Here is a 25647-nt window from a genome sequence, read left to right on the forward strand (position 1 = left end):
CGGCAAGTTGTTTAAACTTACGCTGATGCAGTTTTGGCTAGCGCTACTCCACTGCAGTAGCCCTAAATATAAGGCCGCATAGTAATAAAACGATTCGCCGGGAGCGCAGAAAAGAATAGACTCTCGTTTGTGCATCTTGTCACGAGTGGCCGAACGTCAATCGCTAGTTTTCTACAAGCGATACACATGAAGTAATGCCATTATGCTTGTTTGCAGCAGTGCGGGAAACCACTCCGTTGCGGTCCACTCCACCGGAGTGTATGCATGCCGACTTGCCGAATCACCATCTCTGCTCCGAAGCGGCACCGTGGCTGCACTATTGCTGCACTGTGGCTGCACCATGAGCAGAGCTCGGCTGGGGCAACCGAATAATCGAGCGCACCGCTTCCTCCAAGTTGCCAGCCTAGGAACCATCGTGCTGGTTAGCGGCAGAATGATCGTCTCTCGCTTCAGCTGGTTTGAGGGGACAACTCTCGGCCGAAAGACCGGGTTCAAGCGGTTCGGAGCATTTGGCGCAAGTAAAACACTACTGGGCGCAGCAGGGCGCAGGAGAGTACAATTGTATCAAAATGGCGCAAATGGCGCAGCTGGATCACCCCTGCATTAAGCGCTTAAAGGGGTCCTGAAATGCCTTCCGCCGATGCATGGATGTACATGTACCCAAATAAAGCAATGTATTTGCAATCTCCTCCCGCAAGAATTTCGTTAAAGCGATGAGTATTAGCTGAAAAATCGTGAATCAAAAACCGCGCATTATCGTCACTCCGCGTTTCCTCCTCCTTTCGACTTACTCTTCGCTGTTGACGGCGCGCGAGCCTTGCCTCCCATGATGCTGCGCTCCGCAGCGGTGACGTACTTCCGCTATTGCGCTGCTCAGACTGTCGTCTGCTACGGGCAAGCTTTGTTGACACCATGAATCCCGCACTCCGCTAAAGGCTGGAAAAGCGAACGAAAAATCTGGCCACATGTATGCGGCGGCCTGGCCTTGCCCTTTCGCGGTGTACGTTGCTGGCGGCACATGACTTTTATCGGCGGCGAACTCGCAGCCGCACGGGGAGGCTCGTGCGCTCGTTCCCTTGATGCACCGCACACTGTTTATCCAAAAAGCGCCGTATCAGATGTGGCCCCGCTGGAGCCGGGTCTTATTTTGCGGCGGTGGTAATTCCTGCCGGCGGCATGTGAAAAAGTAATATTAAACCGATACAGAACCCGTGCACAAAACGCTTCAATCATGTGACCAGTTCAGCTTGGGGCGACGCGTGGTGGAGAGCGGCAACGTTGGCAAAACATGGTCCGCCGCGGCTCTGAGCTTTCTAGCGCTGGAGCGAGCGCCATTTCTTTCACAATCTCAAACATCGGTTGCCTTGGCAACAAGGCACATACCACTCCAGAAGTCAGTTACGGTTGCGTGATCCCGGTTCACCTCGGGGCCCCACCTCGCGACATGTGGGCACTGCAGGCGTACCACTCACTCCCACTGGGAAGGGCGATATGCGTTTGGCATTACAGGAGGCGATGGTGTGTGTGTTGTGGACGCCTTTGTTTCGCGATGAAATGCGACGTTGTGCTTCTGCGGGTGGATAGTGCTTCCCATGGTCTGGATTATCTTTCTCGAGCGACGTACGACTCAACCTTGCATGGGGTATGTGCAGTGTGCGTGGCTAAAAGCCATCGGCTTGTGCGCCAGAGTTAAGTGACTTGCTGTTCGTCCCCGCGAACCGCGCGCGAGGTGAGTACCGAATTTACGACGGGCAGGAGGCAACCCATCGTCTGTCAATCGCGGTTCGTACTTGCAACGCATGTTGTGACGTTGTGTTCGTTAGAAACGCATCTCTGGATTGTTTTAAAGTTGAATAAATTGTATGCGTCAAACCCGGGCATTCGGCACAGGGCGTTCTTTGCGATTGCACGAAAGAAGTGCCACGGGGCTTCAACGCTTCTTTATAGAACGTACTCAGGTAAGAGAATATCTATGTCGTGTTATGGCCGTGTTGCATTCAATACAAACGGTTAAGCGTTTGTTTTACACTTGTTTCGTTAGTCGTAAAATGCCCAAGCACTCCGGCACTCCACTGGCAGATCAGCCGGCGAGCCGACGCTGAGCAGACGACTCATCTCTTTGCCGGAAGTGCGTGAAAAAGCCGCCCAATAGCAGGATGTCTAGCTCATGACGAACATCTGGGAATCGATGATGTAGACATGTGAAGATGGCGGCGTCCAAAAACACGAAGGGAAGGGTGAGAAAAAAAACGACAAACTTTGCAACAAAAGTGTGAGCTTTCCGCTGCGCGTAAAAGAGTAATACTTGCAACAGAGAACGTTGATGACCCAATCTAACGGTTGCGCTAGTTCATTTAGTGTGCTCAAAATGCCTTTCAGGGCACCTTTAATGTCATTTTTCGTGTACATGTGGCATGGGTACAAGACCGATTTGTAGCTTATGTATAACTTAGCCCCCCCCCCCCCTGCATAGAGCCTTTGAGGTAAACAAAATAACTAATTGGATACAAAGTCCGCCTGCCGGCAACAAAAACAAATCCCCAACTTGGCAGACTTGATCAATGCATGCAACCTCTCTTGCCCCCATCTATCATAAGGATCTACTCAAAAAGCATGCTCAGACAGTGTGAATTAATCAGGGTGCCTTACCTGAATGGACGCAGAGTGGTTTGGCATTCCTGAAGATATAGAAATCAAGACTGTAAGCGTGGCAAAAGAATAAAAAAAAGAGGCCGAAAAAAAAAATTTGGAGAAAAGGGGACCAAAAGAAGCCGGGATGCAAGGACAATGCACCAAGGACAGGAAGGACACCAGACCCACAGGATTGCACGAGGAGGCGACACCGAGGGTGAAGGAGGCAGAGGTGACCCCAGCAGTGATGCACAGTGGACGGAAGCAGTGATGAGGCGAGCAGAGATGATGACAGGATTAAAAAAAAAAGGTGGAAAAAAGAGAAAGAGATGACAGTTCATTAGCAAAACTCGACAATAAACAGACCCACACAAACAAACACACATGCAAATGACCTCTGTTCGAATGTGGACAAATGCACAATAACGTGACAAACATGAAACACGCAAAAAATTGGCCCTTTTACAGTATACAGTCGAGTCTATTTATAACGATACCGTTTATAACAATAAATCGGATATAACGATGAACAGCTATGGCACCGTCAACTTTTGTACTCTTTCTATGGTAAAATAAACCACTTATTACAATGCTCCAGCGCCACGATATCGGATATAACGATCAAATCAGGTTATATTGTGCACCACAAGTGCAACAGTGATGACCCTAATGACGCGGTTGCGCAGCCTACTAAGGTAGTGTCTTCGTAGGAGGCCCAATGCGTGACGCAGTCCCTCGAGACTGTTTCCGCCAAGGACGTTTACCTCAGCTAGGTGAAGCACCTGTAGATGCTCTTGGAAAAGATTTGCGCTAGCTTCACAAGCGGCATACAAAGGTGACCGACCGTGGCTTCTTTTCCACAAATTAGTAGTAGCACGGCCTTGCTGGCATGCGAATAAAATGTTTTGAGCTCTGTTCTGTCTTTTTATTTCGCAACCCGCTTATAACAATTATCGGTTATAACGATGGGATTTCCTTGGCACTTGGATATTGTTACAAGTGGACTAGACTGTAGTACATGGTGTGAAGCAAAGAACTCGACTGCTCCTACAATGCTTCAATGGCAATTTTAATTGCTGTAGCCAAGAATTTTTCTAGACAAAAAATTATTTCTGTTGACGAAAGAAAAAAGGTGCTTCCTAACACACCTTGCAGGCATGGAAGTATTAAACAGTTCATCACAAAAATATGGAACTGATGCTGCAACCACTAGCCATCCCAGCAACTATGGGAAGAGAACAGATTTGCATCAGCTCTCAATCATCAGCTTGTCTTACATTTTGAAAATTTATTAGGTTCAGCAAGAACACTAAAAGAAGTGGTTGTTTACGTAGGTGGAAATCAGAACACGTTTTAGCATTAAGAAAATGAAATGAGAAAGTGAAATAATGCACATTTCTTCCTTTCCCACTCGTTTTTTCTAGCAGGAAGACCACATGAACATTTTTGGCATGCAATTCTGCTTCATCGGACCAGCCGCTGCAAAGTAATTTGATGACACATGACACTGCAAAAACAGTCTTGATTGCTTCAGCATTAGTTTAAAAAAAATATTTTCTCGTGTTTTGTGAGTAAGACATTTGTAATTTCAAAGACAAAAATTTCAGGCAGAAAGAAAAGCATTGGTTTATCTTTTTATATCTTACCCCATGTTTTTCTTTCCGACACCCATAAACAAACGCTTTTCCTTATGTTTCTGCTGCACTTAGCGTGCTTTCAGAATACCTAAAACATGATACATTAATCCCCTCACAAACCTAATGCTGACCTATATTCTTCCCACAATCCCCACGATTGCGCAGATTCCTTATAGTGTAGTGCCACATTCCTCATAGGATACAAAATAAGCACGACAGAAAGCACCACTGCACTCTTCAAGAATAAAACTCAGCAAAAACAGGCAGCATAAAAAAGGGACCTGCTTGCTATACTAACTCAAAGTTTATTAGAATAGAAGTTTTTTCAATGTTGCGTGGTAAAAGCATGTTCACTCAAACAAGTATATATAGGCCAACATTTCATTGCAGGAACTGGCCTAACCCTTTGGCAGTTGTTAACCAAAGCGGTATAGTAAAGTTACGTACAACTTTACTACATAATTACGCATTTTCTCATTGTTACTACAATACATGACTGTGCTAATTGGTCCCTACAAAGTAATCTTGCAAGATAGAAAATGCCTAAACTAAATTGCTCCTCAAACCCAATAAAAGTAGCAGAACTATTTCACTTTTACATGGGATGCTTTGGCAAAATTTACTCCTAATATATGAAGCTCCTGGGAAGTTAAAAGTATTTTAACGGTCCCTTTGGGTTCTGTTTAATGAGATTAGAAAGTACCATTAATATTTTTAGAGCTAAAATGTCATTCTACATGTGGGGGTACCACAAGGTTCTGTCTTGTCCCCTCTTCTGATCAACTTGCACTGTCATGCCCCGACCCATAAACACCGCTGCCACCGCCCAGCTACAAACACGTTCAATTGGCATGTCCGTTAACAAAACCATGAGAGAGCAAAAGAGAAAGTTGACAATATTTCCCACATTACCGAGCAAAACAACCTTGTATTTAAAAGAAACAAGACCATTCGTACGGTGTTCTACTGACCTATGCTCTACAAGCCCTGAACAAACTATTTCATGACTGGTAGATAAACATGTGTCATTCATCATAAAAAAACACCTGTTACCATTAGAAAAGGAAGTGTTACCTGTGAGCAACGTTTTTGCTCAATCTAAGCGGCCAATTTACGATGTGTATGGCGTACGTTTGCACGTTTATCACTTACGTGCAGCACAAACTATAAGAAAATGAAACTTGCATCTGAAACCTACTTCCCGCGAGAAAATACCGAAACCCACGGGATCGCAACGGCACCCGTAACACTTACCTGCTATAACTGTGTTGATGCATTCGTACAGCAGGGACATTGCAGATGTGCTGAAAAATAAGAGAAGACGTGTCGCTAACATTACTCTAACAGAAGGCCTTAACGAACCGACAGAGTGACTCAGCTTATACTTTTGTCAGGCAGGGATTGCGCTACTGCCAAAGGCAATATATAGGAGTCCCACAATTTTCTGCGACAGCGATTGCAATAACAGGATACCCTTAGGCAACATTTCAAGGTCACGTGGCAAAGATATCTGTATAAAACATCAAAAATGAACTTTTAACTAGCTTGTGAGTTGAAAGGGATGACGGACCCTCAACTACTGATATGCCCGGGGTGGTAATCTGTCATAGCAAGCAAAACAAAATGTTTCCAGAAGAAACGGAAATTACCATGTAAAAAAGTTTTTATACTTCACTAAATGCCCCTGGCTTACTTATTAATAAATATTCCCACAACCTAAATGCTTAGATGATATACATCAGCTCTTTTAACCAACAACAGCCAGTCTAAAGAAAATACATCGCCAGGTATTTTCTAAAGAAAGTACTATTAAGGAATGTAACGAAAGATGGTATTTTCTAAACAAAATATTATTCCCAACTAGACTGAAAGGGATATGAACATTGATTACTTTTTCAGCTTAATGCCTAGAGTGTGTAGGTCTCCTTCTGAGTTTTTTGGCCAATCTACACGCATTTTTTTCTGCAATAAAAAAGTTTAAAAGTAACGTTCGTCTTCCCACCTTGACCCTTGAAAATTTAGTCATGCCAGACTGACAATACATTGGTCTGTTCACAGAGAAGATTTATATAAACTGTCCACAAAAGAACAAAAAGCTGATATTATTAATGCTACACAAACTAAGGAGAGAATTCAAATTCTCAAAATTATGATACTGCCAAATCACACTGCTAAATTAGCGCGATGTCATTACAGTAGTAGTTACGATGTCATTACATACAACTGCTGCATAGTAGATGCCTGCGTCAATTTCATTTCTGCCTCGTAAGGACCACTGGCAGCTCATCTTAAATTTAAGGAGGCACACGGGTGTTTGATCACAAACTTTATTTTTACAGTTATGATGATGAAAATTGGAGGACGTATGTAGTTTTTCATTCTGATTGTAGATATAAAATTTGTTTCTGTGTAAAACGACTGCCCATTCAAATTTATTTGGATTGTTATATTTGATTTTTTGACGGCTTTTGTAAAAAAAATTGCTAGAGTGATGCAGCTGAATAAGGTTACAACAAGGTTACAACAGAAGTTACAACCGTTTTAAGCTTGGACTTAAAAGGCAAAACCGGTTTTTCTGGTTCCAGAGCCCAAACTTCAAATGGTTTAATTCTGCTACAGACTGGACAGAATGATAATGTTGGTCTTATTGCACTTCTTGATTTGTTGCATCATTCCAGCGGTTTTTTTTTTTTTACAAAAGCTGTCAAAAAATCCAATATAAAAATCCAAATAAATTTGAACGTAGTCATTTTACACAAAAACAAATTTTATATCGACAATCAGAATGAAAAACAACAAATGTCCTAAACTTTTTACTACCATTACTGTAAAGATAAACATTTATGGTTTAAGACCACTCTTCCCCCTTAAGGTATGTAGGATGCCAGCACTGTCTAGATGCACCAATAAAAGAAGTGCACTCTGCGAATGAGATGCAGTCCACACAGTTTGAGATGCCTGTCGAGGTCTCGCCTGCCAGGACGCCATGGCGACAGGGGGGCGGCGTAGGAGTGGCCCCGGAGACGGGGAATGCAATAACTCAGAGGCTTCCGGCCGGCCTTGGCCCGCGGGTGAAGGTCGAGGCACCACCGAAATTCTTAGAAACAGTCTCGCTCGGGGTTGCCACCGCTCATGGGCTTGTGGTGTTTGTTTTGTTCTAAGGGGGTGGGGAAGACGCAACGGGCTGGGGGCGCCGGAGCGAGGAGTTCAGAGCCGGACGCCGACGAGTGAGGTGGTCCGGCGTTTTGAGACAGAAAACCGGGCATGTGGCCGAAAGCGTTTGCAAGTGAAGTGTGCAACCTTTGCGGTGTGTCGTAGAGGAAGCCAGCGTGTGGCGAATAAACAGCGAGACAGCCTTCCGTCCTGCAAGGAGTCCCAGTGTCCCCTCACGGGTTGTCACGAACCCGAGCAAGAAAAACGTGACTGGCGCAGCCTCGACAGGAGTTCGACGGAGGGACACCTGGGACACGCAGCGACTGCGGGACGACGACCACGAACGACGTCGCAGCAGACGGTGGAGCTGGACCCCAATCGTGAACGAGAAGGCAAGTGGTGAAGAATCAGAGCTCGCGGTGTTTTGAGCGGGCTGAGAAAGTTTTCCCGCAAGGGGAGGAAGAAAATGTTGATGCAAAAGACGAATCTGGAAGAAGAGGAGTAGCCGAATTTCGAAAGAAATCTAAGAAGAGGAGGAAATGTTGGAGAAGGGGATCGCCGATGCCGCATGAAGCTTTGAAAAGTGAGGAGTAGCCGAATTTCGAAAGAAATCTAAGAAGAGGAGGAAATGTTGGAGAAGGGGATCGCCGATGCCGCATGAAGCTTTGAAAAGTGAGCGCGGAAGATGTGTATTGGCGTCCACCGGGAAGAAACGAAGACGGAGCGCTGACGAGGGTGGACGGGAACGGGGGAGGACGTTGGAGACATTGCCAGTGTAGGCTGACTTGGAGTTGGTGTTGGGAGGGGTGCGTGTGAACTAAACAAGGTACCACATTGTGTTGCGAACAGTTGAACATTTGGAGGACCAATATGTGTGCTACAAGTGTACAGTAGGAATTCCTCACTGTGTCCTTTGCTACGGGAGCGGTCGGCAACAAATGGGTGAGTGAACGACGACTTTGCTTTGCCCATTGCCCTGTATGCTTACGAGGTCGAAAACACAGTGCTTGCGCGAATCTAAAATTCCCGACATGAGTACACCCCCTGCGAGCGCCACTCCGTTAGGAGCAGATGCGGGGACGATCAGCGAAGGTGTGACGGCAGGAAAGTCAGATGCAAAAATGTTGCTCGAAATCGAGCAAACGAAACTGGAACGGGCCAAGGTGGAGCTGGAGATGCTCAAATTACGATCTCAGGGCGTGGCGCTAGACTCCGACAGGGAGACCCAGTCTGGTGTCGCGGGCGTCTCCAAATTGTTAAGCAATGTCTTGCCACACATGCCCAAGGATGAAGGGTTGGTACCGGGATGGTTCGACGCAGTTGAAATGCTGTTCAGCTCGCTCAAGGTTCCCGACGAGGTCAGGTCGGTAACACTGATGCCGTACTTGACTGATAGAGTCAGGGCGTTGATAATGGCAAGCGGCATGAAGGAGATGTTGCCTTACAACCAGCTAAAGTCATTGGTGCTAAGGGAACTACGTTTGTGCCCCGCCGAGTATAGAAAGATGTTTGAGACAGCAAAAAAGGGCTGTAACGAGTCTTGGCGTCAGTTTGGACGGCGGCTCCACAACTACTTTTCCTATTATATTAATAGTAGAGGTATCCAGAAGTTAGACGATCTGAAGGAGCTGGTTGTGGCCGACAAATTGAAAGCTGCACTCCCCCAAGACGCTCAGCGGCAGGTTGCACTTCAAGAGAGCAAAGAATGGTTGCGTCTCGAGGATCTTGCACAGGTCGCGGAGGCGGTAGAAGGAAGTCGACGGGAGCCACGTACACCGTTTCTGCCGCCGAATTCTAATGCTCCGAAGGGATGGCGAGGAACAGGACAGGGACCCGGCGGGACACCACAAAGCAGTGTTGAAGCAGGTGATAGAAAGTATGGTGCCCCTGACAGTAAACTTCCGCCCCGCGAGGTGGACACCACTTCGCGTGAGTGTTTTGTTTGCGGACGAGTGGGTCACCTCGCCCGAGACTGCATGGGTCCCGATGGTGTCCATGCGGACGATAAGGCCCGAGACCCACGCCAATGCTTTCGCTGCGGCCGACGCGGTCACCTGATAAGAGAGTGCCCTGACACAGATCCAAAAATGGCCTTTAGAGTAGTAGAGAGCCCGGTCCCCCCGGTGGACCTCGCGACGCGCGTTGATAACCTTAAGTCTGAGGTGCGGCAGGCGGCTCCAGCCCCAACTGGAGATGTGTGGCTAACATCAGAAAGGTCGCACATTTGGGCCCGCCTAGACTCAGGCGCGGACATAACGGTGGTCAGGAGATCCTTGCTTCCGATGCAACGCATCGAGCCCCGGGGGAAAGTGATCCTAAAGGGAGCTTTTGGGCACAGCATCGAGGCAGAGCTCGCGTATGTGCCATTCAGGCTAGACAGGCAAGGGTCACATGTTTCCTTACTTTGTGCGGTGACCGATAAATTGACCGGTGAGGTGGAGTGCTTGCTAACAGTCAGTGACCACGACCTGCTGGTTAAGCAGAGGGAGAAGGAAGCTGAGGAAGAACGGCGGCTCGTTACTGAGAAGCCAGTGATGAGTGTAGCAGCGGAGAAGCCAGCGATGAGTGTAGCAGCGGGGGTTGAGGAAGAGAGTGATGGTGAGGAAGAAACAAATCGAGGTGATACTCGCATAAGCTTTCGAACAGAGCAGTTGGGAGATGAAAGTCTGGCGGTCTCCTGGCAGCATGCGAAAACGGGGAGTCATGGAATGAAGAGTAGAGATGGCCTGTTGTTCCACAGTGACAAAATTAATGGGAAAATGGTCACCCAGTTGGTACTGCCGAGGGAAAGAAGGGGCACCGTTCTGCAGGTGGCACATGACAGAGAGGTTGGCGGCCACTTGGGAACAAAGAAGACACGACAGCGCATTAAGAACTCATTTTATTGGCCGGGGATGGATGCGGACATCCGAAAATACTGTCGAGAGTGCGACAGGTGTCAAAGAAATGCGATCCCAAGGAAATTGGACCGCGTGCCGATAAAACCCCTGACAAGGCCGGCGGAGCCTTTCCAAGTCGTCGTCATGGATTGCGTTGGCCCAATAGAACCCCCATCATCAAGAGGGCACAAATACGCTCTTTGCTTGATGGATGTGTGTACTAGGTGGCCAGAGGTGGTGTGCCTTAGGTCTCTAACAGCAAAAGCTGTGTGTGATGCCCTCGTAGAAATATTTTCTAGGGTGGGTGTCCCAGAGACAATTTCGTCTGACCAGGGCACGAACTTTACGGCCAAGTTAACTCAGGAACTTGTCTCTCGGCTGGGCGCGTCGCCCAGGTTCTCTACTCCGGGTCATCCAGAGAGCAACGGACTCGTGGAAAGATGGAATGGCACCTTTAAACAAATGTTGAGACACGTAATAGACGAACACAAGCGGGGCTGGGATAAGATGGTGCCATGTCTTCTTTGGGCTTATCGCGAAGTGCCTAACGAGACAACGGGAGTGGCGCCTTTCGAACTGTTGTACGGTCGCCAACCCACGGGGCCGCTGGCCATACTGGAGAAGAGTTGGACGGGAGAGTGGTCGCTTCCCATTGCGCTTAACCGGCCAGCGGAGAATTATCTGCTCGAACTGCGCAAACGCCTGGCTGCAGTGGAGGAGATAGCAAAAGGAGCATCCGAGGCAAACCAACGGGCGTATGCCACTCTGTACAACTTGAGAGCGAGGCCAAAAAGCTTCCGCTGTGGTGACCTTGTGCTAATGCGGAATGAGGACCGAGCTAAGGGCCAATACCCATGGAAAGGGCCACTCAAAATACTAGAGAGGAAACGAAAAGATAGCTACGTGGTTGAGATGGAAGATGGATCAAAAAGGTGGCTCCACGTCAACAGCCTGAAACCGTACGTCGTAGGCGTGAACCTTGTTGGTGTCGTTTTCGACGACAAAGAGTTTGGGGACGTAGAGGAGATGCCTGACATGGGCGCTGCCACCAGCAGGGAAAGAAAGGATGTTTCTGGGGTTCACGAATGTGTCCAGCAGTTCAGAGAGGTTTTTTCGGAGAGGCCGGGATTGAGCAAAGTTGGAAGGCATAAGATCAGAATGGTTCCGGGAAGTCGGCCAGCACCTCGTTACCAGTACGGGGTTCCTATCAAAATGAGAGCTGAGGTAGAGAGGCAGATACGGGAGTTGTTGTGTCAGGGCCTGATTTACCCTGTAGAATCACCGTGTGCCCATCCAGTGGTGTGTGTAGTTAAGAGCGATGGAAGCATCAGGCTCTGTGTTGATTACAGGTTTCTCAACTCCGTAACAGAGGTAGACGCGTTCCCAATGAATAAAATCCATGATTTGCTCGCAACCGTGGCCAAGGCTGAGTGTATAACGGTTCTGGACCTTACTCGAGGCTACTGGCAAATACCGTTGGATGAAGAGAGCCAGAGATTGACCGCTTTTGTAACCGACAGTGGACAATACGCATGGAGAGTCATGCCTTATGGATTGAGGAACTCAGCCGCGACCTTCCAAAGGACCATGAACGAGGTTTTGTATGAGCACCGCGAGTACGCATGCGCATATATTGACGATATTGCCGTGTTCTCTCGGAATGTGGCCGAGCATAAGCGACACTTAACGTTGGTGCTCGAAACACTGCGCTCTGTTGGGCTGACGGTGAACCCCACAAAGTGCCGTTTTGCCGAACCTAGTATAAAGTACTTGGGGCATGTCGTGGGCTCAGGGCGGCACTTTCCCGACCCTGAGAGAATAAGCGCGATCGAAGGAATGAAACGGCCACAAACAAAGTCCGAACTGAAAAGTGTGTTGGGTGTGCTCAACTACTACCGAAACTACGTGCAGGACTACGCCAAGACTATGTTACCTCTGACTAGCCTAACGAAAGGGAGCCATGGGGAAAGGCCACTGCAATGGGGGGAAGACCAGGAGAGAGCATTTCTAGAGATGAAGCGGGCGCTCAAGACAGCTGCAGTTCTCTATGCTCCAGATTTTTCACGGTCTTTCATTTTGTCGACCGATGCATCGCAGGAAGCGGTGGGGGCCTGTCTGGCTCAGGAGATGGGCGGAACTGAACACCCTCTGGCATTTCTCAGTAAAAAGCTTACTGAATCTCAGATTAGGTGGTCCACCATTGAGAAAGAGGCTTTCGCTGTGATTTGGGCGCTTGACCAAATCAGCACATGGGTCTTTGGAGCTCAGGTAATTGTGAGAACGGACCACAACCCACTTCAGTATGTTGCAACGGCTGCCTCGAGCAGCGCACGGCTAACCAGATGGGCTTTGTCCCTGCAAAAATACAATATTACCGTGCAGCATGTGAAGGGGGCCCAAAACATACTTGCCGACGCTTTATCCCGCATAGCGACCTGAGTGCGCGGGGCAATGGGCCGCTTCAACGGAGCAGCGTCGTTCACTTGCTCTGTATAGTATTTTTGTTCTTCGCGTTATTTCTTGTGTCGTGCATGTATGTAACCCTTGTTTTTCGCCGGCCAGTGCTTTGGCAGTTTTTGGATGCTATGATTACTAGGGTCGTTTGTTTTCAATGTGCATTTTTCTCTTTTCAAGTGTTGTAACTGTGTACGCGTCTTACCTCAAGAAACTCAAGGAAAGGAAAGGGGAGTGATTCCAAAAAAGAAAAAAAAAGGAGAAAAAAGGATGAAAGGGGAAGGTGTCGAGGTCTCGCCTGCCAGGACGCCATGGCGACAGGGGGGCGGCGTAGGAGTGGCCCCGGAGACGGGGAATGCAATAACTCAGAGGCTTCCGGCCGGCCTTGGCCCGCGGGTGAAGGTCGAGGCACCACCGAAATTCTTAGAAACAGTCTCGCTCGGGGTTGCCACCGCTCATGGGCTTGTGGTGTTTGTTTTGTTCTAAGGGGGTGGGGAAGACGCAACGGGCTGGGGGCGCCGGAGCGAGGAGTTCAGAGCCGGACGCCGACGAGTGAGGTGGTCCGGCGTTTTGAGACAGAAAACCGGGCATGTGGCCGAAAGCGTTTGCAAGTGAAGTGTGCAACCTTTGCGGTGTGTCGTAGAGGAAGCCAGCGTGTGGCGAATAAACAGCGAGACAGCCTTCCGTCCTGCAAGGAGTCCCAGTGTCCCCTCACGGGTTGTCACGAACCCGAGCAAGAAAAACGTGACTATGCCAATTTATCAATCGATGCGTAGCTGGCGCTACCGACATTAGAAAAACCAAAGTGGTTTTTCCCCTGTGTTGAGACCGTTTTTGGACATGACACTGCTGCATGACGGAGCAAAGGCGAATATTTACCAGTACGGGCTCTGTACACAATGTTTTTATAAAGGCGCAGAATGCATTGAATCAAGACATTTGTTGGGCGAGTGCAAAACTGACTTTCCACTACGGGAAACACAGTTTGTTTAGTCCTGCTGGTACAACCTGTTTCGTCAACTACCATTGAATTTCATATAAAAACAAGCTTTAACTGTAACTGACGAATCAGCTAGTAAAAAAACAGCATTCGATCAACACAAACACACACACGGCAAGCCGTTTCAACAGTCTTAATTTGTCGGGGGGCGAACATTTGAAAATGAAACACCCCACAGCAAAGGCCCCAAGGCTGCCTAGTTTTACCTCTCACTATTCTTCCATGCGCACCTGAGGTTGTGTACACGTTTTTTTTTTTTTTTGTCAACTGCAGAGCACTTTAGGGGCCTGCCATGTCATCACAGCTTGCCCGAAGCCACAGTATCTAGCCACCCTAGCAACGCGTAACGTAATGCGTAACGCACCCAGACCGGTGCTTTGAAAAGATCACTGGTTCCCATGGTCGGGATCAAATCTGGGTTCCTCACATTATGAAGCTCATGTCAAACCCATTGGGCCACACAGGCACACGTTTGTTAAGGGTGATCTTTGTGCCACGTCGTAGCCACAGAGGCTGCCATGGCTAGGCCACAAATAAGTATACAACATAAAATACAACATCATGAATTAACACATTAATTACCCCAAGTTAATGAAAACTCAATCCAGTGTCTCTTTAAGGGCCTTTTAAGGGGCTGCAGCATCCTCTCTTGACCACTTTCGGTATCAACACCAGACTGATACTGAAACTCCTCTTCAACGAGTCACTGCAACACAGCTTTTCACATTCAGTTCAACTGCTTTAATTTTTTGCTTCACTGTGCCTCCACTAAATAATTTAAACAGTACTCTGGCATGGGAAAAGCACACGCACACACAATGCCTTCCCATAGTTTTGAACCAGTGAAATGCCACAGGTTACAAACACCTCGGCCCCTCGCTCCATAATTGCAAGTAGCGAGTCAATTCCACGTGTTTCTACGGCAACCCCGTGTACACAATCCCAGGTGCAGGGTAGCAAATTTACTGTGCAACCACTTATCGCGAGCATTGTCTCTCTGCCTGGCTGCGAAACGAGATAAGATAGCGCACTACTTGAGTGCACCTGGCCAGAAACACAATAGTAATGCTCCAGGCCCACTTAGCTAGAGAGTCAGACAGAGAGAAAGAGAAAGGCTACATGTAGCAGTAGCAGCATGTGCTTCACTATCTATGCAAACTAAAACTACACGCAAGCATACACCGAAAAAAAAAAAAAAAAGCAACGGCAACTGACAGAAACGTAAGAATGAAAATGCCAAGAGGGGCAACTAGTAGCTACTACGGGTGGGAAGCCGCAGTGCCGACACAAAAAAGAGAAGAAGAAAAAACACAACGAAAAGAGAGAGCACGACACTTATCCAACACGAATCGTGCCTTGGTTGTTTTACCTGTGAATTAAGTTAGTTAGAGGCTCGATCAACTTTTTCCCCAGCCTAGGCTCAAGGGGGGTGAGGGCGCCAAACTGCAAAGGGAGGAGAGAGTGGAGACACAAAACCTGAGTCTCTCTCTCTCTCGAATTAGAAAACATAGAAAAAAAAAGAAAACACCCGTTCGTCAGGGCTCGTATTTTTTTAGCACTCTTTCTTCGACTGCGTTCCACGTTTTCTTGCAACACTTTTGCAAAAACAGAAGACTTATTGAGTAGCTTGTCCATACAATCAGCCATTTTCTCTAGGCCTTTAAGGCCAAATATACGAAGTATTATCCGAAAGCCAAATTTTTACAACTGCTGGCTTTTTTGTGCATCCAGTTCAGTGAACAAAACACATTGCTGTTGTAAGCTGCCTTGTTTGTCCAGACTAGTGTAAAAGCTCAAACTTCCCGTTTTGCAATCTTGGAATGCAAAACAATATACTCCTCAAACTGCCTGCCAGCATTAGCATGAGATACAGAAATTGTCAAATAACTAAGAACAAAATTAAAAATGCGGCTTTAAGCCATACAAAGCAGGCACAACAGAACGCACTCGGCTTGCGAGTTGCCTTCCCGGGATTGCTGTTCCGACTGCAAGCAGCAGTTTCAAAGCAACGCTTTACAGTAACAGCTACTTGTAAGAAATACATACAACTAGCACTGAATAGTCAAGTTAATGGTGACTGGAAAAGGGGAAAAAAAAGGCAAATTACCTGCTCTGCGACTGACTGTAATTCAAAGCTGGAGATTCCGCGGTTAGGTGAAAACAAAAAAAAAAAACTGGTTTTGATCAGGTTACAGTAGATGGTGTTTGCCATAGCCTGAGTGACACTTTTCTAAGACGTGTTTCTTCAGCGCTTATTGTGTCCTCAGAAATGACTCCCTTACAGGGGACATTCCTAAGCGGAACGAAACAGATGACTTCCTTACTGGTCCCACCTAAGCCTAGTGTCTGTAAAGGAAAATGGCATATATACATACATACATACATGTGTGTGCATGTGTATAAAATGGCAGGTTTGTAGAAAGCCATACGGAATGAGAGAAGTATTAAAAGCATAAAATGCAACGCAAAAGCAGCCGTGGCAGAAGCAAAAGCTTGCAGGCAGCCCAGAAGAAGGCATGAAGCAGCGAAGCCGGCCGCAACAGCAACAAGACAGCTTCGAAGCCAGCCCGACCCAAAACTGGCATCGGAGCTACTCAGAGGCGGGCACATGCGTCAGCGCGGCTAACGGACCGGCGTTCCGCAAACAATGCTCCAGCATTAGGGTATTACCTGCGTATTATGTTAATGAGCGGCTGACTCAATTTCCTACCCAGCCTGGGCTCTATGTAGGTCAGAACCCCAAACTGGATGGAGAAGAAATAGAGAGAGAGAGAGAGAAAGAGGGGGTGGGGAGAGAGGGAACCAAGAGAGACAGGAGCCAAGACATGACCACAGCCGAGACAAGACACAGACAGGGCAGGCAACAAACACCCACTGGAAAACACGCACAGAACAGCCTCGAAGCCATCCCAAGTGGCAGAGTGCCGACAAACGGCCCGCGGACACAAAGTGTGGCCATGCCATATGCACTGAGCAATGACAAGCTTTTTCTTTTGAGGTAATGAGAAATAACAACCACTAAAAAAAACAAATGAGAACAGCTCAGTCGAAATAAAAAATTACCTCTTCCTAACGCCTTTTTTTTTTGTCCTGTTTCCAGTCACCAGAATTGAATAAACAGAAAATTGTTTGTTTCTTTTTGGCAAATGAGAGAGATTTGACGTGTCTAGCCATTTAGAAAGGCAGTCAACTGACACACACTCTAAATGAATTAAATGCACTGAAAACTTAAGAACTTGTATATCATAACTGTTAGTGGCACATTACATGAGTAAAAAAAACTCAATGCACAAAAACAACCGTAAATGTGTGGATAACTGAAATACAAGAGGTGTACACAGTTTCCTGCACAAGCAGTTAATCTACGGTAAAACTCGTTGCAACTAGCAGTGAAGAGACTAAAGAGAACAATTTTCTTCAAACAAAGCATTTGCCGTACATAAAAACCACGGCCACAGCATGGTTATTGGCCTCAGAGGGCATCGCAGTATAGTGGTGCGGCTGTATCGAAATTGCTGATCAAAATTTGAAACCATCGACTTTTAGACATAGCCAGTTGCAAATACCAATTCCTTTCTGCCGTTGCGTAAAAAAAAAGATAAATGAAAGAAGCCAATTCCGCTAGAACATTGACCTTTTATAAATTGACCCGCAAACAAGTTAAACGAAGAGAGGAAGAAATATTTTTGTCCCAACCTCGATCAAGTAGGTGAGCAATGTGTTTGACGGGCAGATGAGATTTATTCGTCATTTCGTTTTCTTTTCCTTTTCGCTGAAGAAACAACCATCGCAGCCATTTCCGGTGCTTGCTATCAGCTGCCTATTCTTCCCACAACGAACGGCAAGGGTTAGTCATACATGAAGCTTTATCACTGACTAGCTCCACCAGCAATCTCCTTTGCAATCAATAAAAAGAGCTCCTGCCGCGTATTACAATCTCAAAGCTGAACGCGAACAGTTGTACAGTTTTGCCACGTTACATGCTGCTGGCCACTGCTAGTATTTGTGCAGCTCGACATACACGGACCAATTAAGAACAAGAATGTGCAATTCGCTATCGCGACGGGGGTTGCTACGCAGAGATGTAGAACGCCAATATTCTATGGCTGACTGCACTGTCTATGCGACTGCACGATGCGAGGAAGTGGTAGCCTTTCCGTTGAGTTTCTGTAAGCTCTGCAGTTGAACACTTATTCAGAAGCTACACTACTGCAGTGTGGCCAGCCAGAAAAACATTGCGTTGCACTTTGGAAAGTGCGCACGTTTTTCTCTTTTGTCGTTGCATTATATATTTTATTACGGCATTCACTAAACAGCCCCAATTATGTGTTTTACTGCCTGCAACTTGCTTCCGGTTCACTTTTATTTACTTTTTTTTTTTTCAAGCCCGAAATTGTGGCCGCCTTCTTCCTGGGCACAAACTTTCGTTCTCTTTACGGCGAGTGCGAGTGGAATTTCACAAGAGGCTATGTATCCTTTTCTTTCCAGTTCTTCACTAAAAGCAAGCCAGTATGTCTACGTTAGACAACACGGTGTGTGCTGTTGTAGCCTGCCGCATCGAAATCCAGGGAGCACAATAACCACACTGCAACGTCATAAGCACAATTTGTTTAAATCTACTTTTGTTGGACAGCTTAATCATCGAGCAACACAATCATCTTTGTCTCCAGTACGCAACAGCAATAGACTTTTCCCACAACACACAATATTCGAAGTCAAAAGAAAGAAAGAAGCAGATGAACCCAAGTTTGCCAAATTTTCCATACCAACTTGATGATCTTAATTAGCATCCAGTTGTTAGTGGAGCTGGTCATCAACTTGAAGAATACTGGGGCGAGCGAGAGGTAGTTCTTGGGATTCTTGCGGGCCAACTCGCAGATGACGTTCACGGACGCAGACTGCACCCCTGCGTTCCAAAAGGTATAATTATATATCATCATCATCCTATCTACGCCCACTGCAGGGCAAAGGCCTCTCCCATGGATCTCCAATTATACCAGTCCTGTGCTAACTGCGACCAATTTATCCCCGCAAACTTCTTGATCTCATCTTCCCATCTAGCTTTCTGCCGTCCCCTGCCACGCTTGCCTTGTCTAGGAATCCACTCTGTTACCCTTAATGACCCACTTCACTCTCTCCTTGTCCCTTAAAGGGGCACTGACACAAAAATTTTGCATCTCGTTTTTTTTTGTTGCGATAAGTAGGTAGTGACCTACTTATAACCTGTAGAAACCTCATTTGCTTCAGCGTGCGACGGTTGTTTAATTAGAGGCATTTTCAATGCGGCCAGTCGCAGTTTCGGTTTCAGCGAGTGCCGCGAAACGATGGATTTTGTGTGAACAAAGCTGACCACGTGACCGTCGGAGGGATATTACAGAGCAGAGCCGCCGTAGCACTGTTGAATCCGCATCGACGGCAGTTTCTGCGAATGCCCCCACGTACTGATCTCGTGAGGCGCTTAATTAAAGAGCGACCGTGGATGTGACGCAGGCGCTGCGAGTGAAAATACTACCGCGGCTAAAGAACGACGCGCGACGCTCGAGACGGTGGGTGGCAAGACGCGCGCTGAGAGCAGCTGGCCGGTCTGCCTACAGGTCCGCCTACAGATCTGTTCGGCTTAGCACTGCAGCGGATATTCGAGTGCCGCTCTCGTAAGCGGTGCAGGTGGCAATTTTTAATGCAACCCGCCATCGCATCATTAACTCCTTTCTCATGTAAGCCACCATGGTCGGGACTTGGGGACAATTTCGTGCAGCGGTAACAAGCTATCACTCGAGCTACCTGCGCCGGCCTGGGCCACTTCGCGGCCGTGGCCGCCGCCTGCACAGCGACCGTGCGGCTAGCTCAGTGGGCTTTTCGTGCCTCCGGCGCGTTTTCGCATCCAATGGTAATAAACAGTAATAGAAACAGAGTGCCTGGAATCGCTGTAGAACTTTGGTCGCGGCCAGCTGCCCGATGAGCTGACGAAATCACGGCGCCTCCGCCGCCAACGATCGGGTCGTTCGTTCTCGAGAGCAGAAGCTCCGCCCTCCGGCTCTCCGATTGGAGCGGCGAGCCGGGCGAGCCGGCGCAAAACGCCGGCAGTGCGGAAGCGGCAAACACAAACTCGTGACGTGTTTAGATGTTGTTTATTTACACAATCTCCTCGGGATGTCGATTGCGCGTGGTCCTCTGCTGGCTGCTCGGTTGCGTTTTGCACACTTTAAAATTGATTTTAAATATGTTCTAGGCTGTATTCGCCGCTGATATTTTGCAGATGATGTATATGTGTTCCCACCAATCTATCTCCGAAGTTATCTCGCCTTCAAAATTTTGTGTCAGTGCCCCTTAATGTTGCACCCAACATCTTCCGTTCCATTGCCCGCTGAGTCGTCCTCAGTTGAAGTTGAGCCCTTTTAGTGAGCCTCCAAGTTTCTGCTCTGCCCCCTTAGACTCACTATATAATTAGAAATAATTACACATAAATAAAATACGAATGAGCTCTACGTGGCTCATAGCTATGCCTGGGCTGACTCTGGACCTCCACTACACAGCAATACAGGAGATAATGCAATTTGAAGCTTCCACAAGTCGAACGTGGGCTACTACAAGGACCCCTGTTTATAGGTGTCCTTTTAAAATGCGTGAACGATGCCCATTTTATAACACCTTTACAAAAGGTGTCTTCCCAATTGGTTTCCCATCCCCACACAGCAACTTACCTGGCAATGCTACTGAGGAACAGGTACATTGCAAGGCAAGAAATCGCAATCACTGACTTACTCACTCACACATACACAACCAATGGGGGTTTAATGCGGCCCTTAACACCTATCCTATGAAGCAGACCCCACCGGAGGGCTCCAGATAGGTTGATTGATTGATTGATTGTAGGGTTTAACGCGCCGACGCAACGCAGGCGATGAGGCTCGCCGTAGTGGAGGGCTCCAGATTAATTTTGGCCACCTGGGGATCTTTAACGTGCGCCGAAATCACGTACACACGGGCGTTTTTGCTTTTCCCCTCCATCAGAAAAGCGGCCGCCGTGGCCGGGAATCGAACCTGCATCCTCGTGCTCAGCAGCGCAACGCCTTAGCCACTGAGCTACCGCGGCGGGTGGCTCTATAATAGGAGTTTCTCGCTTGGGGTTTACTTCAACAAGGAAGTCTATTTAACTTTCTTACCCTTAACAAGACAATTTTCATGAACACGAAACAATCCGGTGCTCGCTAAACAAAACAGGCTTCGTTGCCGCGTGTTCCACCAGTACAGCGGGGATTAAAAGAAATACGAACAACGGAGCACACAGCCTCCGACGCATGCCGCACCGTCTGGCTGCACTGCCAGTAAACTGCGCGCATGCGTAGTTATTTCATTGCGTTTCAGAGTGTGGCCTACTGCTAGGGGAAATGCTTGATAAAGAAGCGACGCCGGTGATTCATTTTGAGGCGTCTTTTTACGCTCTGTCGCCACTGAGCACACTGTTATCTACTACATTGGGGAGCCAAGCGCGCAGCAGGCTGATTGGAGCTAGCATGATGCCCTTCAACGATCATCCTGCTCAGTGGCGACGCAGCGTGAAAAGGCGCCGCTTTTGGATCAAGCATTTCCCAATAATGTAGGCTACAGTTTCAAACGCTCTCAAAGAGGTGCGCATGTGCGCAGTTTACCGACTTTGCAGCCAGATGGTGCAGCATGCGTCGGAGGTTGTGCGCTCCGTTGTTTGCATTTCTTTTAATCCCCCTGTACAATCAGCTGTCAGATGGCCTTTCCAGAACAGGTACTGACCGCAGAGTTGGGGAGTGTCAAACACCTTTTCTCACTGAAACTTAGACTCCTTGTTCGAACGATTTGACTGAATTCGATGTCACAGCATGCAGTTGTGCAAACAGCTTTTCCAAAATACCCCTGCTTCTCCTAACCATAAAAAAAAAACTACGCCAAGCACAATGTGAATGTGGTTTTTTCTGCCACAAACAAAGTGGGACGTGTTTGCCCAGTGATTAACAGACTTTACGACAAAAGGGCAAGCAGCAAGGCTAGTTAGTAAATGTACTATGCAGCACACGTACAAATTTTTGGAATACAGAAAAAACGTATACAAGATCCCGTTCCCATGTAGGCACTAGTACGTCGGTAAAACGAGTAGATGCGTAAATGTAAGGCTCAGGGAACATATGTCCAGCCTTAAAGGTCGGCCATACACACATCTGGCTGCGCGCAGTGCACAACGAAAAAATGTACGCCATTGTCTGACCAAACGATGACGGAGTTCCACCACAAAGATAGGACTACAAGAGAAATAGTGGAAGCCTGGCAGATGTCGAAAATAATGGAAGCATGCATAAGTCAACCATCAGTAGCCGTGTGTGATAAGGAAATTAAGTTGTTAGACAACATGAGATAATGTAATGTGTTTTTTTTTCTTGTGTTTGTGTGTATAGCAGTAACCACATGCAGCGATTTTTGCGAGCAACGCGACGAGCGATGCGACAGGGATCCACAATCGCTTGTCCCTACGCTCGCTGAGACAGCCATGTAAAAGCGATCATGCGAGCGACGCGACGAGCGATCCCAATATTGCCGCACAGCGCCCAATACGATTATCGAAGTACACATGGCCACAAGGTTTTTTTTATGGGTGCATCTGTTACAAAAAACTGGAAATAAGCGTATTTCATTGAGCAGAGGGTCGTACTTTTCTAGAATGTACTGTGCCGCGCCGCTCACCCCTTCCCCTCGTTCTCTCCCGAATCCGAAAGTTGCGCCCCTTACAGCTCTCCTATTTTGCTAGTCGCTGATGCCAGTTCCGGGAGGTGTACAAATTGTTCTGGCGACCCAGAACCGATCGATTCAATGAGCGATTTGGTCTGCAGCGAAAAGCAGTTCGCCGCTAGTCGCGTCGCTCCCCAAATCGTTTGCAAAATTGCTCCATGTGCTCAGCGCTTATGACGTGATACGTACACATTTGATCATGCATGGGTGTGGTCAAAGGGGGTACATATGTGTTGAGTGAAGAATAAAAATCCAGTTGTTAGCGCCTGTGCTGGTGTTTGTCTCTTTTTCGTTCATTCCTCGTGTTTTGTGCGCTTAAGTTACAGTTATGAATTGTCACCAACTAGCCCGCGTTTGTGTTATTGCAGATAAAAAAAAAAGGGAAAAATGTCGCGGGCATACCCGGATCCGGGTCCTCAAGCTTCTCCTTGAGCCTCGGGAAGGCAGGCCTCAGGGCATCGGGAAACCGCAGGAAGATCTTGTACATGAGCAGCACGGCCTTCTTGCGCAGGTACGGCTTGGTGGATGTGAGCTGCGATTGGGGACGGCCGAGAGTCGCAGCACGCTCGTGAACACTGTCTCCGGCACGAGACGTTCGAGGCGAAAAACCCCGGAGAACGGCCATGCCCCACTCACCAGTGTCATGACGTCGTTGGCAAGGTCTCTGGCCAGGTCGGCCGTCACAAAGCAGGCCAGACCACTCATGGCCGTACCGGAGTCGTACATGCCTTGGCTATTCAGGTCCTGAAAGAAAAAGCGTCAGCAGGTGGATTTTTTTTCCTTCTTTAACCCAATTTCCATCTCTGGCAAACAAACAAACAAAAAAAAAAGAAAAGAAGTCCAAACGTATGTAGAAGGGGTGCTAAGGTACAACAGCAACACATATTCTTTAGACAATTACTTGCAAACCAGAGAAAAACCTCCTCTAAACATTCTTCAGACCATTGCTTAAAAACCGGGAAAACCAGCCCCAAACAAACTAAAGACACATATCAAGCTTTTGCTTCAGCACAAAAATGGCAGCTATTGTGGCCTTTTTGGCCTTTATTTGGAAACAGGGTGCTACGGTTTCTTCAACCTGGTTCCTCAGAAAATTAAAAGTGAAAAAGGTACCTCAGTGCTTTACTGCAATAACGAATAACAGACTAAAGGCTTACAATACCAATGCTTACACCATATGAAAGGTTACGAAAGGAGTCCACAAGTTATCCTACCTTTCGGATCATGTTTGTTGTGAGCATCAGCACATCAGTGCCTTCGTGGAAGCTTTGAGACGCAGCCAGGTAGCCTATGCGCTGGAAGTGAATGAACGGACATAAGGGTAAGAAAACTACTGGTGCTCCTAAACGTCAATGGAGAGGGAGTTGCTCTGGAAGTTAAGAGGAAAGTCACAGGCAAAAAGCAACTTTTTTAGTGGAAAACATTTGGCCGGAAGCTACCCACAATACACTAGCAGGTTACTAAAAGAGAGGAATTAACTCTGTCCTTTTTCAGAACAGATGTAATACATACTAGAATGTTTTGCAGCAAATATGAATCAGTTCACAACATTAAGAGTTACAAGAACCAGATGCAATTTCTTATTTCGATTAAGAAGTACATTTTGAAGGATCACACAACACACGACTTGTGTGATCCTTTTGCAAGGGTCTTTTTGTGACCTGTATTTTTTTTAACAGTACACATTGAACGCCCTGCCCAAAATGCTCTCATGAATGAACCCACGTAACGGACTACACTGCTTTGCAGGTTTTCTAATATTGAAGGATAATTTTTGGGTTGGACATGTTCCAGGCAACGCCTGTACTCAGGTTGTGTTTTAATAGAGCATTATACAGTTTCGGGTTTCCTCACGTCAAAAGCTAGCAATACACTAGCCGAGCGCACAGATCTCTGATAGAAAATTATTTTTACAAACTTTTCATTATGCCAACACAAAACAGGTTTTTTTTTTGTACTCGTTCTTGGCACTTTTTTGATATACAGGGAAACACAGTTACCTAATATTTTTTAGTGTAACTACTCATCAGAAGGAAATCCCCTCAGCCCTTTCCCTCATGTAAAGACGGTGTCAGAAGTTGAGTGTCCCTAAAAAAGTTCTGAATGTTTTTGTTCAGTGGCAACAACAGCCTACCTAACGAAAGAAAACTTGTTTTTCTGCAACTCATGCAACAGATATTATCCAAGTTTTCCTTTGCAAGAGAGAGAGAGAGAGAGAACAACTTTATTTTGTGCCCGGTGAAGGTATTAAATACGGCACAGAATCCGATAGAGAAGGACTCCAAACCAAAAAAGGACAAGCTGACCCCATTAGGGGTCACTACCCCTTACTAAAAAAAACTAGTGCCCTTTAAATTTAAATTTAAATAGAAATAGAATTAGGAGTTAAATAAAAATACAAGCATTCTTGAGACCCCAGTCATAGGAGACGCTTCTTCGGAGGTAGGAATAGGGAGTAGGGCAGGTGTGAATGAGTAATACAAAATGCTCAGTTGTAAGTATTCTGTCCCCTCAATGTACACAACTGCGTCGCTTTGAACCACATGTGCATGGTTCAGTTTCTACAAGCCACAATTTGTAAAAAAATGGAATTTCAGTATTTACCTTGTATGTAAACTTTGTTGAGCTCATGACTTCAATAATGTTGAAGGCTGCCCAGCTGATGTCATATCCTAACATTTGAAGCTGCAAACAAAGTGATAAATCATTTCGTGACTCTCAAAAGCGTCTTAACCAGAAAACACCCCTCTACCGTCCAACACCTAAATTTTTATAGTAGTCTTGAACTACACCCCATTCCATTAAAAAAAGAGAAACTAGGAGCGATTGACTCATTCAACAAAAAAAAAAATCCTTTCAGCAAACTTTACACATGTTGCCACATATCAAGTACAAGTTTAACTCTGTAATAAGGACTCCAGAAACTTATCTAGGCACGTTAAATTACATGCAAGTTAAACGACACCAATCAAGTATCTCTTTTTCTCCAAGCAAGTTGCCGCATCGGGCCTCTGTTTCAAAGCCGAGATAACTAACCCCCCAGCTGCCATGCTTACTGAAGATATGATTGTTGCCAAGCACCGAAAACATTAAGGCAGCTGTCACTGCAGACACTAGAACACAGTACAAATAAAGGCAT

The 25647-nt window shown here is 46.9% G+C and overlaps 1 protein-coding gene across 2 annotated transcripts in view; it reads right to left on the minus strand.

Moving 5' to 3' along the window:
- Window positions 1-25647, minus strand: part of G (adaptor-related protein complex 3, delta 1 subunit-like garnet) — an 83411-nt gene that overhangs the window by 56619 nt on the left and 1145 nt on the right. Inside the window, exons 3-10 of one of the 2 annotated variants that reach the window (XM_077693648.1) lie at window positions 25113-25193; window positions 23723-23803; window positions 23145-23252; window positions 22911-23040; window positions 18521-18660; window positions 15124-15197; window positions 5523-5572; window positions 2650-2678 (exon numbers count right to left, since the gene is read on the minus strand). In XM_077693648.1, coding sequence (XP_077549774.1) covers window positions 2650-2678; window positions 5523-5572; window positions 15124-15197; window positions 18521-18660; window positions 22911-23040; window positions 23145-23252; window positions 23723-23803; window positions 25113-25193 — 693 coding nt within the window. Of the gene's footprint in view, window positions 1-2649; window positions 2700-5522; window positions 5573-15123; window positions 15198-18520; window positions 18661-22910; window positions 23041-23144; window positions 23253-23722; window positions 23804-25112; window positions 25194-25647 lie in introns of both variants that reach the window. The other variant, XM_077693647.1, reaches the window with a different exon arrangement.

This window comes from Haemaphysalis longicornis, unplaced genomic scaffold, assembly GCF_048455015.1.
Source record: "Haemaphysalis longicornis isolate Haplotype H1 unplaced genomic scaffold, Haemaphysalis longicornis Haplotype H1 scaffold_12, whole genome shotgun sequence".
NCBI classification, from domain to species: Eukaryota; Metazoa; Arthropoda; class Arachnida; order Ixodida; family Ixodidae; genus Haemaphysalis; species Haemaphysalis longicornis.